Source organism: Sylvia atricapilla, chromosome 13 (genome assembly GCF_009819655.1).
Source record: "Sylvia atricapilla isolate bSylAtr1 chromosome 13, bSylAtr1.pri, whole genome shotgun sequence".
NCBI classification, from domain to species: Eukaryota; Metazoa; Chordata; class Aves; order Passeriformes; family Sylviidae; genus Sylvia; species Sylvia atricapilla.
Genome location: NC_089152.1, coordinates 6,169,669 through 6,186,928, shown reverse-complemented (window position 1 = coordinate 6,186,928; position 17,260 = coordinate 6,169,669). Strand labels below are relative to the sequence as shown.

Below are 17,260 nucleotides of genomic sequence, written 5' to 3'. Positions count from 1 at the left end.
AGCCTGGAGATGGAGGGGAGCTCCTCTGTGCACTGCTAACACCTGGCTCACAAAGAGAAGTGGAGATGTATTTAATGCAGCTGTAGGGCGCGCACGGCTGTGGCAGCAAGAGCAGGTGTCTGTGATGGCTGGTTAGATCACACAGATATTATTAATTGGGGTGGCCTGGGCCGTTCTTTGCTGGAATGGTTCCACAGGCACAGCAGGGCAGCGGTGACAAGGGATGAAAAGCCCCTCAGAGGCATCAGGACATCTCCCTTCTGGATGGGGTGGGACGCAGGCGACCTCGCTCGGAGCCCTTCAGAGCAGGAGCTCTTCACTGTTGAACAATGCTTGGCAGAAAGGAGCTGGATTTATAAATAATGCATTTCCTTTGTCTTGTAGGAGTTCTGGAGGCAGAGGTACAATCAGATCAGCTGTGAACAGCTTACATAGCAAATCTAATAGGTTTGTAAATTAGATTTTGTGTTCATTTGTTTTTGCTGTAAGGCAGCTATTAATCTGCTTCTCCTCTTTGCTGGATAGTGCTGTTCTTATTTAGCAAATGTATCTGTTCCTTTTCACTTCTGCTTTGCATTTTCTTAATCATTTCTCCCCCTCCTTTTCCCAGCTTAGTGCAATAATCATTTGCAAATAACCAAGGATCTGGAAGTTGCAGTGATTGAGAGAATGAGAAAGAGTTACTTATTGTGAAAATAAGTCAGTGATAGAGTTGCTATTTTCCATAGTTTTAAGCGCTATTAGAGGAGAGATCACTGTGTTTGGGATCAGAACTCCAGTTTTATTGCAGTGCACTCCAGTAACATCCTTCCGTGGCAGAGTCATTCCCTGGCATCCCAGCCCCATTCAGTGTCTCTCTGTGTTATTTTTACAATGATTCCCTGTCAGCCCAGCATTGCCAAGTGGCACATTTGAAAAGCTCAGTGCCAGCATGGAAGGAAGAGTGATATCATTCTGTGATGATGTCACCACCTGTGACCAAAACACAGAAAATGGACAAAACCAAAAAAGCCCAGAGTTATTCCCATGATGGCTTTACCCTACTTCCAAAATTATGATTTTTGACACCTTCAAGGTAAGCTTTCCAAGACATGAGTGATGCAGCAAAATGCAAGAAGCAAACAAATCCAACAGACTGGCAGCCTCTGGAGAGGTGCTGTACACACACACATCAGGACACTGGCAGCCAGCATTTATAAACACATTTCCTTGCTTTTTTGAAACATTATACAGTGTGAGCCACAGTGTGTCCTGGGGAGCTCTTTCCCTAGGCTGGAGATACGTTCCCTGGAGCTGGGTGTTCATCCATGAGCCTGGGCCACCACCTCTGCCCTGTCTCTCACTCTGCTCCCTCCTTGGGGTTTACATGCTTTATATAAATGCATTTATTTACAAAGCATTTCCCAGCTGGAAAAAGCCCTTTGCAGTGGAGAGGGAGATTCCCTTTAGCTGATAGTGAGTGTTTGGGCTGTGTATTTTTCAGAGTGCTCTGAAGTGTGAAGGCTTTTTTGGGTCTGCAGATACACACGAAGCTTTTTGATAAGATGCTTGGCTTTTCTTTTTGGAGGGCAGCTGGCTGGAACAAAATATTTGGAGGCTCCTTCAATTCATGCAGTTTGATTTAAATGTCACAGAAGTGCTTGGGCTGATTTGCTTCTTTGAGCAGGGATTAAATGCTGGGGTCTCTGAGTGATCTCCAGCATCTGTCTGCTGCTCATTTCTTGGTCTGGAAGAGGTGATATGGGTGCTGAAATACTTGTGCTCAATTCTAGGCAGGGAAAAAGTTTCCAGTGAGCCAGCCAGCCCCTCTTTAGTACAGGATGCTCACAGCCCAATCTCACAAGCAGCACCCAGCAGCTCAGCTGAATTAATTTCTCCATTGGGTGAAGAGAGGGTTGCTCCTCTCTGGCAAGGATTGTAATCTTCTCCAGGAGCTGAGCTGGCTCCACTTTGGGATGTTCATGCATGATCACGAGGCAACAGGGCAGGTTAGAAAAACCCCCTTGGCTAGGAAATTTCTTAGTGAATTTTGGGGGCTTTGGGGTGTCTTGTCTGCAAGTGCTCATCTGCCAGCCTGTCACTGTGTGGTTTTTTGTGCATGCCTTCCTGCAGCTCAGTGTGTGACAGTGTGTTGTCTGTGGAGCTGTGCCTGGCTGTCAGTCTGTGTTCGTGGAAGCGAGTGAGTATTTAAGGATCTCTGTCTGTCTGCTTGAGTGTAGCAGAATACGAACAGGCTTTCACTTCTTGTTTAGCTAATAACTACAATTTTGCTTTTCTGATGAAGTTTGAATTCCAGCAGCCAGGGCTGAAGACGGTGATTAGAAGTGCCATTGGGATGCTAACAGATTCTGTCTCCCTCTCCCCGAATTTCTTTTCTCCAGAGCTGAAGTAGTAATAAATGACTCCTCGTCTCCAGCTGTTGTTGACAGAAGTAATGAAAGCATTAAGCACAACATTAAACCAGCCTCATCCAAATGGAGACACAACCAGACACTCTCTTTGAAGATCAGGTACTGGTAATTACCTATAGGACAAGAGACAGATTTGGTCCTCTCCAGTGCAAGCTGGCAAATTGCCTCCGTGTATCATCTAAAGAAGTCAAGGAAGAAATAAAAAGACTTATCTCCTGCTGAGCTAGGCTTCATATCTGTAAGCAATCGTTTGGAAATGAATTCCCAGCTGAGCCAGCTGGCCTGGCAACGACAAAACAAGGAGCACTTGAGCCCCTGTTTTTCAGGCCAAGTGGAATTTGTGTGTGCAGGTGACGGGTCACAGAGGGAAGGAGACCTTATCTGGGTGACCTCAGGGCCCCTCACTGATGGTGGGCTGACTGTGGCAGCCTGCCCCGGGCAGGGATGAGTGGAGAGGGAGCAGGCATTGAGATGGAAATATCCTTTTGTAAGCTGTGCCTGGAGAGCACGGTCAGATGGACTGGCCAGAGGGTGAGGGCAGCCAGGAGGCAAGAGCTCATCTTACATCTGACCCAGGTTCTCTCTGTACCCCACCTGAGAGAGCTGTATTTTCTTCCCTGTGCTCAGGAAACAGATCTTGAAGTTCCTGGATGCGGAGAAGGACATTTCAGTGCTGAAGGGGACGCTGAAGCCGGGGGACATCATCCACTACGTGTTTGACAGGGACAGCACCATGAACGTCTCCCAGAACCTGTACGAGCTGCTGCCCCGCACCTCTCCCCTCAAGGGCAAGCAGTTCCCCACCTGTGCCATCGTGGGCAACTCGGGGGTGCTGCTCAGCAGTGGCTGTGGCCCCGAGATCGACGCTCACAGCTTCGTCATAAGGTAGGGGTAGGGCTGTTCCCTGCAGCACAGTGCCCCAGGGGGGCTGGAATCCTGGGCTGGAATCCTGGGCAGCACAGCCTCACAGCCCCACGTGCACACAGGGTTCACCAGTGCAAATGTCCTGCTGAAAATCCTTCTGCTCACCTCCATGTGCTGTCCACGTGCTCTTGCAAGTGCACCTTGTTTTCTCTTCTCATGGTGCACCATTAACCAACCCCCAGCCTCCTCCTCTTCTCTCAGGTTTGTCCTCTTGCAAACAAACTCCATTCTGGGCTCTCACAAACCTGATTCTTCCGCAAATCACTTCTACCCTTGAGTGCAGGGTGCACCACACGATACCCTGGCACCACACTTGTGCATGCCCAGGTCTGACACTCCCCTGTGTCCCCTCTGTCCCCAGTGCTGTTGTCCCTGCAGCTGCACTGCCCCAGGAACATGGGGCAGCACATCCTGAGCCCTGCTGGGACACACCAAATTCACTACTGGAGGTGTCTGAAGTGGAGAGGAGGAGCTCCTGCCCTCCCAGCCCGAAGCCCCTGTTAGTTGAGAGGCTGTGCAATCCACAGATGATTTATGTACATGCAGACATTTGTTTTCTGGTGAGTCTATTATGAGGACAGCCCAATCCATCAGCAGCTCACAGAGGCGGTGCTGGCGTGACGTGGGAATGAGGATAATGTCACCTCTGTCCCCCACTCAAATCCTGCTGCTTTGGCTGCTGGCAGCTCCAGCCTGTCCACAGGGGATAGAGCATTATCCTTAACTGGATCACGAGCGAGCAGAGGGAAAAAACTGCTTATTGTGGCTCTGGCAAAGTTTAGTGAGAGGCATTTGTGTCAGGCAGCGAAATGGCAGGAGAAAAGCTTTTCTGGATGTCAGGATGGGGATTTTGAGCAACTTCTCCCCAGCCATGTGCTGGTGCAGGTCTGGCACAGACACAGTTCCCACTGTAGGTTGTCTGAGCCACTGCTGGAATCTGCATCTTACTGAGGAAGGTTTGCTCCATCCAGGCAGCCTTTTTAACAGGGTTGGCAGTGACCAGTGATTGGGTCTGTGTCCAGGATACAGGTCCAATGTTTATTTTTACTGAGTTCACTCCTGTGATGGGTCAGTCGAAGGGTCCCCATGCCAGTAGCTGGATTTTCTTTGCACCATTCCCTTAGTTTCCCCATCTGTAAGTAGGGGAAACAGTAATAATGGCTGATTATCAAGGCAGATGGTTAGGATGCAATTCCTGCTCGTTAAATACTGTAACTTCTCTGTCAAACACCACAGCAGAGCACTCTGTGCAAACACATGGGTACCCTCTGGTTTTTAGGATGCTGGGGGAGCATCTCTCTGCATCCTCCCATCAGACACACATTACCCCCCTCAAGGAGCTGCTGTAACAAGGGGGATTTGTTGGCAGTTTGTCCCACAGCCCTCAGCCCTCATGCTGGTGTGACACAGGAGCTCGAGGTACGTGGCCCATACCCCACGTGTACAATCTGAGAGGAGGCAGCAATGAAAACTACAGAAAAAGGTGTTTTTTGAGGGTCACAGCCTCCAGACAGCTGGGCCCTGTGGAGACCATGTCCTGGCATTCCCTGTCCTGCTGGTGTCAGTATCACCACTGGTGCCACCAGGTCTGCTGTTCAACGGGAGGAGAAAAGGCCTTTGGGATAATGTTACTCCAGCAGAGCTGCAATTAAGAGGCAAGTGCTTTCCTTCAGTGGAAAAGGCTGTTTTGTCCAATGTCTCCCATGGGAGCAGAGACTGGAATTTGTTGCTGATGTTATTTTTGAGTGGCACCAGAAGACCACCACAGCTGTGGCTGACATGAGCCTTGTCCCAGAGGGACATGTGCACATGCCATCATGCTGAGGGATGGTGCCCTGAGATGGAGATGCTCATCTGTTGCAATAGGGCACAAAATAAAGATGCTTGACTCCAGTCGGAAGGCAGCAGAAATTAGAAAGCTTTATTTACAATTCATTCAGCATTTTTATAACTTGCTGTGCTAAGAAGGCACATTATTGGTCCATAGGACTGACACCTCTCCCCTTGGCTAGGTAACAGAAATACGAAACAACACCTGTTGTTGTGGGAAAGGAATATTGTTTACATAAGGTTGTTTCGGGAAAAAAGCAAACTGTTGAAAAGTTTCTCTTGGGAAGAACTAGCAATTCTCAGGCTCGGAAAACACCTACATTCATCATCCCTAATTTATTGCAGAGGGTCATTCTCTCTCCTCTTCCTCCCAAAAGTGAGGGTAAGTGAGCACACTGTCACCAGCTCTGACTTTAGACATCGCACCCCTCTCATGCCTGTCCCTGCCCTCTCTCAGTCCATTGAACAGGGCTGTTGGGTGTTTCCCTTTGCAGGTGCAACCTGGCCCCTGTCCAGGAGTACTCTCAGGACGTGGGCATGAAGACAGACCTGGTGACCATGAACCCCTCGGTGATCCAGCGCGCCTTCGAGGACCTGGTGAACGAGACCTGGAGGGAGAAGCTGCTGCAGCGCCTGCACAGCCTCAACGGCAGCATCCTCTGGATCCCAGCCTTCATGGCCAAGGGGGGCAAGGAGCGAGTGGAGTGGGTGAACGAGCTCATCCTGAAGCACCACATCAACGTCAGGACTGCCTACCCCTCGCTGCGCCTGCTGCACGCTGTCCGAGGGTGAGAGCCTCCCTGGTGTGCTCCCAGCCAGCTCTTCCTGAGTGGAGGGTGATCCACGGGTCTGTGCTGGAGGAAAACAGCTCAAGTTGTTTCCTTCTGCAGGCCACGGGGATGGGGTGGTGCATGGTCCCTAGGTAAGGACTGGAGACTGCCCTGTGAACTCCTTGCTGTGCTCTTGAGGAGTGTTGGCAACATCCAAAGCTCCAGTGCTTTCCTGGGGTGTCACCGTAACTCCCAAGCCTGTGGTTGAGGCTTTCCTTGGAGAAATGTATGTGCACTGAGCTAGCAATGGGATTTATCACCTTGAGTTTCAGTGAAACATAAAGTCTGACACAGCTCCTCCAGTCAGGGTGAGCCTGGGTGGGAGTGACGTGGTCTGGTCCTGCTGGTCAGATTAACAGGGCCAGGTGGTGGTGACTGGGTTCACTCTGAGGGAAGAAAATGGGGATTATTCCTTATTCTGTTCTCTGCTTGCATCTTCAGGTGTACAGGAGACACAGGTGTGGTGGGGATGAGGAGGTTAGGAAAAAATAAAGAGCCCCAGCGGTGAGATTTTCATGTAAATGACTTGGGAATGGGGTAGGCTCTTGCTTTTGTGAATTATTTCTCTAGAAAGATCATGAGTCCTTAGGCATTTAGGGAGTTCAGGCAGACAGTGACTTTTGCTGGAGATGACTTATGGCAGCAGTTGTCCTCTGATCCTGACTAGAGCCCGTTAATCTCACAGGATGGGAATTTCATTGTGTAGCTGGTGCTCCCAATTCTAAGCCTCAGCATTAATGTTCCTTGATTTCTTTGAGCACTTTTCCTGCACACCTCTGAGTCTGAGGTCTGCAGGTCAGTCGGTCCCAGCTCAGGTTGTGTGTCAGGGCTGGGGGTGGGTAGGGGACATGTTTTGGGGTCATTTCTGCCAAGAGCAAGCCCAAGGAGAGGCTCCAGGGCAGCTTGGGGGCACTGGGAGGAGTGGAGTGGTGCCATGGTGCCTCAGGCAGCAGTAATGGGCAAGTACCACATCTGCCCCAAGTGCCTGTGTTAGAGGCTTCCCTGAGCTAGAGAGGCATCTCACAGAAAACACTGGCTTTGAGGTAAGGAAAGGGAAGGAAATGATACCACAACTCACTGAAGGGGAAGACAGGAAGAAAAAAAAAATCCCACAACCCAAATTCAGAGCTATTTCTAGCTGTAATTGACTTACTTTCATCTGTCAAAATAGAATTAAGCTCCTGTAATAAGCCCTCTAAATCAACAGGCTGCTAATCCTGTGCTGGCAACCATTCCCAGTGCCAGAAACTTCCCATAGGAAGCTTTACAGAGGAGTTGGCAAGGGTTAGGCATTGCTTTCCTATGGGAGAGGAGGATGCCTCCACAAGCTCAGCTGCTGGGCTTATCTTCCAGCTCACAGCATCTTCCTGGCCTTTGTGTGCCACAGCCCTGTGGCCCAGCTGGGCTGGCTGGCACACTGGTTGTCACTGTGGAGCTCCAGCAGAGCAGTGTTGGAGCCACCACGTGTGGCAGGCAGGACCTGCCTGGCTGGAGGAGATGCAGGGATTTTGGGAGAGGCCCAGGGGTTCAGTGCTGTCACAGAGCAGTGCACCCACTCTCCCCCTTGGGCTTTCCTTTTACTCATGTTCTGGTGTAACCATGGACTTCACTGGGGTCTTGTGTGAGGAACGTGGGTTTGGGCTTCTCAAAACCTCCTGGGGCTCAGAGGGATGCAGCCAGTCAGAGCAGCAAGCAGCTGAAGTGAGCTGGGGCTGTTGGGGGTGAATATGGCACCAGCACGTGGCTGATGCTGATAGACCCCAAGGTCCTGGTTGGAAATACAGCCAAGACCTCATTCCTGTCCCCTGGACTGGTCACTGTGCTGGGGGCAATGGAGAAGGGGGCTCTGGCAGCACAGAGGCAGCACTAATTCAATTATAACCACAGAGGCCAGTGCTAATCCTCATCAGGGATTGCCCTCTAAGCCAAAGGAGCTGCTGCCTGACCTGCCCTCCTGCTCTCACACTTATCAGCAGGAAAACAAGGATGCTGCTGATAAGCAATTAATCTAATGAAAACTGCAACCCCCTCAGAAAGGCAGAACTGATGGGAGCACTTCAACAGTGACCCATTGTGTTGTGGACTGGCCCAGGAGCTCACAGAGGGGTCACCCAGGGCTTTGGGGCAAAGGGCTGTGCAGTTCTGGGGGAAGGCTGGAGTCACTGTTAACCCTTTCCTTGGTGCAGCCTCCTCAGGTTTGGACTTGGGTGGATTTGAGAGTGATTCAGGCAGAACTGAATTAACTGGGCACAGCTGAGAGATGTGGCTGATGCTCTTGGTGTTGTGTAGGAAGTCTCTCAGGTACTAATAGGGCTGTCTTGACCATCTGCTCAGGATAATTGATCTGATGTGGTTTGGGGTGAAGAAGTCCTTCCTCAGGTCAAACTGACCAGAATCACCAGGAGTTTACTTACTCTAATATCTTCTGTGTTACTTCTGTGTTTATTCATTCCAATTCCTGTGATCATGCCATATTTTTGCTAATGAGGGGTGTGGCATCCAACAACATCCTCTGTCTCTCCAGCTCTCTCTGTGCTCGTTCATAGCACTATGCTTTTGTTGGACAGATCTGAGATTTGTGAAACAAACACCTTTTGTGGCATGTGGTGTGCAGCAGAGAATGAATAATCCACAAAGCCCCACAGCACATCCCTCTGTGCTGCAGTGGGCTGCTCTTCAGAGAGGTCCCATCTTCTCCCTTCTGGGATAAAACTACCTTTTATCATCTACCCTGAGTTGATTTGGAAGTCACAAAGAAATGAGAAATGGGGGAAGATTTTCAGCCAAGGCACCCCTTTATTTTTTTTTTCCCAAGGAATAGCACTTTCTACAAAGGCTGACATCTCAGTCAACTTCAATTTGGCCACAAAAGCGTTGCCTTTTCTTTCTCCACTACCAGCAAAACACATTTGTGAGCCCTTGACTTCTCCTTGAACCACAGTATTTATTGTCTTGCTCTGCTTTCCCTTAAACCAAAATACATTTCAATGGCAATTGAGCGTTTTTCCTATAATTTTCAGTGCATTTTGGGGCATTTGTAGAGGGTGCATTGCTGAGATAAGTAAAAAGCATTTAGTTTTGTTGTCCTTAACAGCATCCTTTGAGACATCACCTTTGTAGCCGTGAGGGTGCTTTAAATGTTTGCTGATAGCTTTTTGTGCTGTTGATTCCGGGTAATCGGTGCAGTAGGACGGAGGTTTTTCTCACACCAGGAGGGGACAGAGCCTGCAGCATTCCGGTGGAGGAGCTCAGAAGGAAGCCAGGTCACCGCCAGGGTTGAAGAGGGGGAAGTTTGGTGGCAGGGAACCAGCTCCCGGGGACGGTGCTGTGTGTTCCAGGCTGTGTGTGTGCCTTGCTTCGCAGCAGTTCCATAAAATATCCCCTGAGAAATGCCTTTGGCGAGCCCCATGCTCCTCGCCTGGCTGGGGAGCGAGCAAACCCCTTGTAAGTTGCCTGTTAGCTTCTCCAAAAAGCCTTGTAATCCCCATTGCCAAGCAGCTTTTGTTAGAGAAATAACATGAAATGCAGGAAGAGAGGGAAAATAATTGTGTCTGGAGGTTTGTCTGTCACTCCTTGCAGCGAATTCAGGGGCACGTTTCACTTTGTCTAATCTGGTCTAGCATTTCTCACTCTGTCCATCACAAGGGTCTCTTGGCAGTAACCAATTCCAGTCCCATAAGATTTTGTTAAGGGCTTCTTGAGAGAAAAAAAAGAAAATGAAAAATCAATAAAGCTTGCGGCTCCTTGGCTTGGTCTCCCATTAGGTTTAACATCCAAATAGCTGTGACAGTTGGCGTGTGCTCTCCAGGACAGGGGGCCACAGGCACTCACAACTGCAGCCTGACAGGCCACGAGGGGCATTCACCTTGGCCTTGGCTGTCTGCCTGGGTCCTCACACCCAAACAGGGCCTGAGCCTTGAGGTTTCAGGGCACGGTGCCTTTCCCATCCATCAGTCACACTTGGGAGCCCTCCTGGTGGAAACCCACACCTGCCTCCTCCTCTCCTCGTGTCCCCTCTGTGCACATCCATTCCAACAGCCTTTGCCTCACTTGCAGCCACACAGGACACGTGTGCAGGTCGTTCTCCTGACCTGTTGCTTTGACTGCACTCTCTTGCATCCTTCCACAGCCTCTGCTTTTCTCTAACACATCAAACCTAAGCTCCTGCTTTTCCCTTTCACAGCCCTCCCAGATCAGCTTTTCTCACCCTCTGTCTCAAGACTGGTTTTACTTTGGGCCAGCTTCACCCGCTTGTGGGTTTTCTGAACCAGCTACTTCATGCTTCTTCCCTTATGGAGGTTCATGCTTACAGGAGCTCCTGTGAAATACCTGCCCTGGGGTCTTGTGTCTTAAAGCTCTTCCCATAAACATTAAACAAATGGTTTAAGGACTGTGGTCCTGCACTCAGGTGAGGGAAAAAGCTGTCCAAAGGGTGTAGGGAAAGAAAACATCCAGTCACAAGGATTGTGAGTGGGATGTGAGGGGGAACTGTGAACACCCCATAAAGCCATGTGTGGGTTAGATCAGTGGATATCCTGCCAAAAAAGTCCTTGTGTGAGCTATTGTCCTCACCTCTTCTGCACTTGAGGGACATTGAACCCGAGCTGTGGAGTGTCTGCACTGGGGGCCCAGGAGAGTTAATTTGTTCCTGTTATCTGGAAGATTTAGTCTTTTTTTTTTTTTTTTTTTTTTTCAAAATAAGTGAAGGGGCATAGAAAGGAAAGATGAAAGAAATAAGGTTATTCTCAATTATTTTCCTATTTTGTCTGTTTGGAAATGCTTTAACTTGAGGGTGTTGAGTACTATATGTGTTTGAAAAGGCATCACAGAGCTCGAGATCTGGAGGAGAAGAGAGTTTGTTATCTGTGGCTCAGAGTTGATTTGCTTGTACCAAATCACCAAAACCAGAACCAGGCTATACGGTCTGGATCCAGTCTGGACAAGGAGGTTGGATTTGGTGTTTGGCCTTTGCCCAGCCTGTGGATAAACCAGATGCAGCTTTTGGAGTCAGTGTTAGCACCTGGATGGGGACATGCCCATCCCTGCTTGTCCAGCACAGCTCTCATCACTGTACTCTTGGCTGTTCTGGTGGAAGTGATAGAGGAGACTCAATATCTGGACAAAAAAGGGCTGGAAGAAGCTGAATGGGGGAATATCAGTTGCTCTCTGGGCTCCAGCACGTCATCTCCATCCACCCAGCACTGGGGTGTATTCTGTCCCCTGCCAGCACCAGCAGGTCCTGTCCCCACCTGCACCAACGTCAGTCATGGCACTCACTCTGGTTATCTGTGGCTGGTTTCTCCTGGGTATTACTGGAGCAGGATGTGTGTGGCAGACTGATAATACACTGCTGCCAGTCAAGGACTAGCACCTCCACAACAGCTTGTGTTTATATCACACTTCTATGAATTAGCTCTTTTATAAAAGAGTCTGAAATTGCATTATTTCAGCTATTCTGATTTGTATCATGAAATAATGCAGCTGATACTGCTGAAATTTGATTTCTTCATTGACCTGTGTCTTTTATTCATTTCATCAGGGCAATGGATTTTCTGTTAATTTTATCCTGTGGTTTAACCCTTATCTGGAGGGTACAAGTTATTTTAGGTTTTTCTCAGGCATATCAGGAGGTGGTTGGTAAGCAGAGAGCAGGACCCTGCCCTCTCTAGCAGTCCTTGAATGCTGCCTGCAGGGAGGAGTTTTGCACCCTAGCATTCCAGCCCAAACCCAGGCTCTTCTCCGCGAATTCAGTGATGCTGGGGGAGGATGAGCAGTGTGCTCAGTGGGGCACGTGCTTCAGGTGTGCAGTGGGGAGGCTGCCACCTCCCCTGGCTCAGGTGGCAGCTGTGGCTTCCTAAGGGCAGCTTCAGAGTGATGCCTCCTGAAGGGAGGGAATCCTGAAGGATTTCCACTGGGCTTTAAGGTCCCAACACAGCAGTTGTTTCCCTGTGGCTGCAGAGCACAAGAGGCATGCACTGATGGTCAGGCACCTGGCAGCAGTTCTCCTTAGCAGCCTTCTAATCATCTCCAGTTGAGGATTAGGAGATGAGGAGCAAGCAGAACCACCTCCCAGCTGTAGGATGAGACTCTCTGAGCTGCCCTTCTTAAGTCTCAGTTCAAGAAGGTGTTAGGTTCGTGTCCAGGCTGCCTCCTTACAAAAGATGGCCTTGAAGATCTGATTGGCATTTTCCATCTGTCACTATCAAGATCTGAAACCAGAGCTGTCTCAGGCAATTTTTCCCTGACAGCATCATGGTTCCTGTTCTGAGCCACATCCTGCTCAGGCTCCTGCCTATCTTGGGAGCTGCATGCACGCCTGAGGGTTTATTTACAGACACAGCACCACCTTCTGAAGGAGGTCCTCACTGGGAGAGCAGCTCTGAGAACAGAGGGATTGGGTTTCAGGACTGCTCTTTGCTCTTCCCTTTTAATTGCTGTCTCCTTCCATAAAATGTTGCAGTTAATAGTTATGGTGATTGGTGTAGCCAATTCGAAAAATAATTACTGCCTGCTTCGAGATTATCTTTCCTCCTAATTAAAATCCTGGACCTCGCATATTAAAGGTGCGCTGTTGACACAGCATCCCATGTGTGCCCAGACAACCTCATTTGGATTTACAGAATTAATTAGGTTTTATTTCCATCCCCAGCTGTTCTCTCCTGCCCCAGGGTTGTGGCTGCTGTCTCAGCTGGACAGTGGTGGGAGAGATAAGAGGAAGGTCTTGCATAGCTCTGCCACTCCCATCACAAACCAGTCATTAAAAAGTATTTCCCAGACCTCACCAGAGGATTTCCCACCTTCACTGTCCAGGAAACAAATTGCAGGAGCTGTGGCGTGGCCTGTTTTATGGATTGGGCATTATGTGTTGTGTTATGTCATCCATGTGGGTGGTTTGGGACAGCATCATCCCCTCTCAAAGCTGTGTTGAGAATTTGTAATGCTGCATGAGTGAGGCTTTTGCAATACCCTGCCTGCAACAAAGGGAAATACAGAAGAGCCAGGTTTTGATTTTCATTATTACAAAAATGAATTGTCGGTGTTCCCTACCCCAGTATTATCAAGTGAGTGCTCACTAGCTGCATTTGGTGAGGTGGATACACTGGAATGGCTGTTCTTGGGTGGTGGCTTGTGCACACTTGTTGGAATTGGTGAGGTTTTTCTGTGTGTGCTGGGTTGCAGAGGACAGCATGTGCTTCAGTGTCTGACCCAGGTCATTTTTCCCATTGTTAATACGCAGGAAACTGGTGGTCACATGAAAGGTCCGTGCCTCTGTGCGAGAATTACTTCATCTTGCTGCCACGGTCCTTGGATGTTCATAAGGGTATTTATTTACAGCCTCCCAACAAAACACAGAAGTTAGTATTTTGGCAGGGCAAAAGGTCACCAGTATTTTTCTGTGCACTCCAGCTGGTAAACCGATAGAAAGGAGAGTTTTAAAGCTAAAGCAGCTGCAGGACAAACCCAGACAGTTGTCCTCCCCCAAAGCCAGCTGGTTAATATGGCTTGACAGTTCTTCCCAGGTGGCTTCCCTGCTGCAGGAGGATACCCTAATTCACAGCGTTAAATGGTTGTGATAATCTCCCATTTCCCTGTGCACACAGGGGGTCTAATGTGCTTACCCATAAACTCATCAAGGAGGCTGCTTTACGGCTACCTGTGGGAGCAGTGGCACTGCAGCGAGCTCTGCTGGGTCCCCACAGCACAGCCCTACGGCTGGGCAAGCACAGAAAATGCTGTGCCACTGAGGTACTGCTTTCCCCCCAGTTTCTTGCTCCTTTTTCCTGCTGGATGCCAGCATGAGCCAGGCAAAGACCTCCTTCCCAAAACATCATATTTGTCCTTTGCTAAAGCCCCCTTGGACAGCCCTGGATGTAGCACCCAAAAAAACTGTCCCTGTGCCCTTCCTGCACATGCCAAGGCGGTCACTCTGCTTCCAGAATTTGATTCACCAGAAAAGTCAATTTTTTCCTCTTATCTGGCTGGGAACAAGCAAGCACGTTTTGTGCCTTGGTTGCTAAATTTTAATGGCTTTCATGAAAAGCTAATTTGCAGGATTAAGGCTCAGCTCTCCCAAGGGTTCCTGCTGTCTGAGCACCAGACCCTCAGGAGCCCAGCAGAAAGTGCAAATGAGGAGCAAGACACTTCCTGGGGCTCCACTGCCACTGCAGGACCTGGCTCAGGAGCCCAGACATCTGGTGGGAGCACAGAAACGCCACGTGCTCTGTCTTGCTTTCTCGTGCCTTTTATCCAAGGTGCTGCCAGTCACTCACCTGAGCTCAGCCCCTTCGAAATATCTGTTAAAAATAATCCAAGGGCTCAGACAGGCTTCAGCACAGTGGGATGTGCTGCGTGCACCAACCCTGCCTGCTCTGGGGCAGTGCTGGCACCAGACACGCTGGGGGAGGAGGGAGTGTGCCTGATGGGGATATCTTCTACCTCCCCAAACCTTTTGCTTTCTGATTTTGCTCTTCTGACAGTGTTTTCCTGCTGAGTGAACCAGATAAGTTGCCTTTGCAATAAATCTGGGACTGTAGAAACATCTTCTTCTGGGATGTTGATGCTGCAATAACTTTTATCAGCAGCCCAAAATACCACGGCTGATACCATTTCTGCTGTTGTATCACTACATCCCCACATCCTTCCCCTGTTCTTTTTGCCATCCCTCATGAGAACTAACGTCCTTCCCAGCCACGAGCACAGCTGACCTCCATATCTCACATTTTCTATTGCAATGTGCCATATTGTGTGTCTGATGGACTCGTGCTGCCCAGTGTTGTGATGGATCTTGGTCCAGGATCACAGCAGCAGTCGCTGGGTGTAATGGGAACTCAGCAGTGCATTTTAGCTCTTTCAGCCTGGTGACCCTTTGTTCCAAGGCAGATGTTTTTCCAGCCCTGTGGTGTTTGCTGTCAGAGTAAAATCTTCATTCATCAATGAAAGTCATCAGCGTGTGTTTGACTGTGTCTGCTTCGAGGGGTTGTTGGAGTCTACTTGACATGTGGATGCTTTGGTCTGTGGTATTGATCTCCAGGGTTGATTGGAAGATAATTGTAGGCTGAAGTACCGAAGGCCACTGTTGCAAGCAATTTGTTTTTCATAAAGGATTGTCGAGGCATGAGATGCTTCAGTGCCATGGCAACAAGTGTGATGTAACTAGCAGAAAGCAGGGGGGTGCAGTCCCTAGAGAGGCTTTTCCTTGGCATGGAGAGCTCTGCTAGTCAGAATCCTCTCACTTTGAATCGCCAATGCATCTCAGTCAGAGGCTGGAGAGAGAAAACGTGCAGGACACGGGCTTGGCTGAGTGTAGGAGTTCACCCCACACCCAAGCAGATATCTCCATATAGGGAAGGGTTTCAGATTCACCCCCAAAGCTTTTAAGGAAAGAACACTAGAATTTTCTTTGCTCTCCTGACAGTAATTGGCTCAGTGCAAGACAAAACCACTGATAGGTCTGTTTGCCTGTTCCTCAAAAAAGTAGCTGTTCTCTGTTGGGCTGTTTGCAAAAAACCCCACCTGAACCATCCAATACTTAAGGGAGAGCACGAGGCTTCTCAGTGCACTCTCGAGGTGTTGTAGCAAGTGTATGGGACCTGCCCCTATACTGTGCTCACCTTTGTTCTTTGTTTTTTGTATTATTTTCTTCTTTAATTAACACCTTTTTTCTTTTTCAAGACATACTTGACCATGCCATCTCGCTATTGATTTAAGCCATTTTCTGTGAGGTGCTGGACACCTGAGAGATTCAGTAGGGTAATCTGGGTGAGTAACAGGCTGAATAACTGTCCCTTTGCAGGTACTGGCTGACCAACAAGGTGCACATCAAGCGACCCACCACCGGCCTCCTCATGTACACCCTGGCCACCCGCTTCTGCAACCAGATCTATCTCTACGGCTTCTGGCCCTTTCCCCTGGACCAGAACCAGAACCCGGTCAAGTACCACTACTACGACAGCCTCAAGTACGGCTACACCTCGCAGGCCAGCCCTCACACCATGCCCTTGGAGTTCAAAGCCTTAAAGACGCTGCACCAGCAAGGAGCCTTGAAGCTGACTGTGGGGGAGTGCGATGGGGCCACGTAGGGTGGTTCCCCGGCCACGTTCCTGCACAGCCACAGGAGGAAGGAAGGGGAGGGGGCAGAAAGGTGCCTGGTGGGGTTGGTCGTCTTTGTTAACGCGCAGGACAGCGACACAAACATATCTACGTGGTACCTTATATATATTGACCTGAGTATTATAACTGTTCGGTGTTCACCAAGGGAGGGGCAAGGAGAGGTGCAGGAGCATCTCGCAAGACTGGCCTGGGCGAGACCCCCTTTGCCTTTGTGGGGCTTGCCGGACTCGGAGGGTGTTTCGCCTTACATCTGGAAGGTGTGGAGGTGGCCTTGGTTTTTGAGGGTATGTTAGGTGATGGGTAAACGTGAGCCATTTGTCGTGACTGGTCCGAGGTTGGTAGTTAGTTTGTTTGGCCAAGGGCGCCGGCAGCGAGGCGCGTCCTTGGCCCCGTGCTCGTGGCGGGGAGGGGAAGGGGCAGGGAGCGGGGTGGGCAGGGCAGGGAAGGTTTGTTGGCGGCTCTCACAGCCCAGGGTCCTGTGGCACCGAGCAGGGAGCAGTGCCCAGATCCATCCAGACACGGGCTGCCAGGCTGGGCGCAGCCTTCGCAGCAGGGGAAGCCTCTGGGGCTGCAGGAGGTCTCCAGGAGGTGGCAGGGAGCAGAGCTGAGCTGATGCCAGTGACACTCAGACATGTGAAGGCCTCCAGAGAATGAGAGCATCCAGGGGATGGTGAAGAGGATGCTGAATGTGTTTCTTTTCCTTTTCTTTCCTTTGCTGGAAAGTGGCAGGAAGGAGCTTTGCTGCCTCAAACCAGCACCATTAGCATTGAGTAGTCTCACTGTGTCACAAAGACACTCAACATCTGTCAGGGCTCGTGAAAACCGTAAGTACATCCAGCACTAATTCCTCTAATTCCCAACTGTTACCTGCTCTAAGCAGCCTGCCTTCTTTCCCCCCCTGCAAAAACTGCTGAAATATGGGTGATAGGCCTAGACTCAGCCAAGCAGAAAGAACACAGGACTTCAAGGGACTTTTTCAAGTCTAAATAATTTATTTTCAGTTTCTCCTCGAAGAACCAGCACACAGTGCTGAATTCCTGGAGTCCCACTCTGCCAGTCCTTTCAAGCCCTAATTAGCTCTCACTCCCAACAGTTAAATAGGATGTCAGATGGATCTTGATGGGATGCTTGCCTAGTGATGAACATCATAGAAAT

At 49.7% G+C, this 17,260-nt stretch overlaps 1 protein-coding gene across 1 annotated transcript in view; it reads left to right on the top strand.

The window, feature by feature from the left end:
- ST8SIA2 (ST8 alpha-N-acetyl-neuraminide alpha-2,8-sialyltransferase 2) overlaps window positions 1-16,507 on the top strand; it is a 29,911-nt gene extending 13,404 nt beyond the window's left edge. Inside the window, exons 2-6 of the mRNA XM_066328030.1 lie at window positions 385-447; window positions 2,382-2,510; window positions 3,039-3,296; window positions 5,660-5,953; window positions 15,789-16,507. Of these exons, the coding sequence (XP_066184127.1) occupies window positions 385-447; window positions 2,382-2,510; window positions 3,039-3,296; window positions 5,660-5,953; window positions 15,789-16,074 (1,030 nt within the window). The 3' untranslated portion in view covers window positions 16,075-16,507. The remainder of the gene's footprint in view (window positions 1-384; window positions 448-2,381; window positions 2,511-3,038; window positions 3,297-5,659; window positions 5,954-15,788) is intronic.
- The last annotated feature ends 753 nt before the right edge of the window (window positions 16,508-17,260 follow it).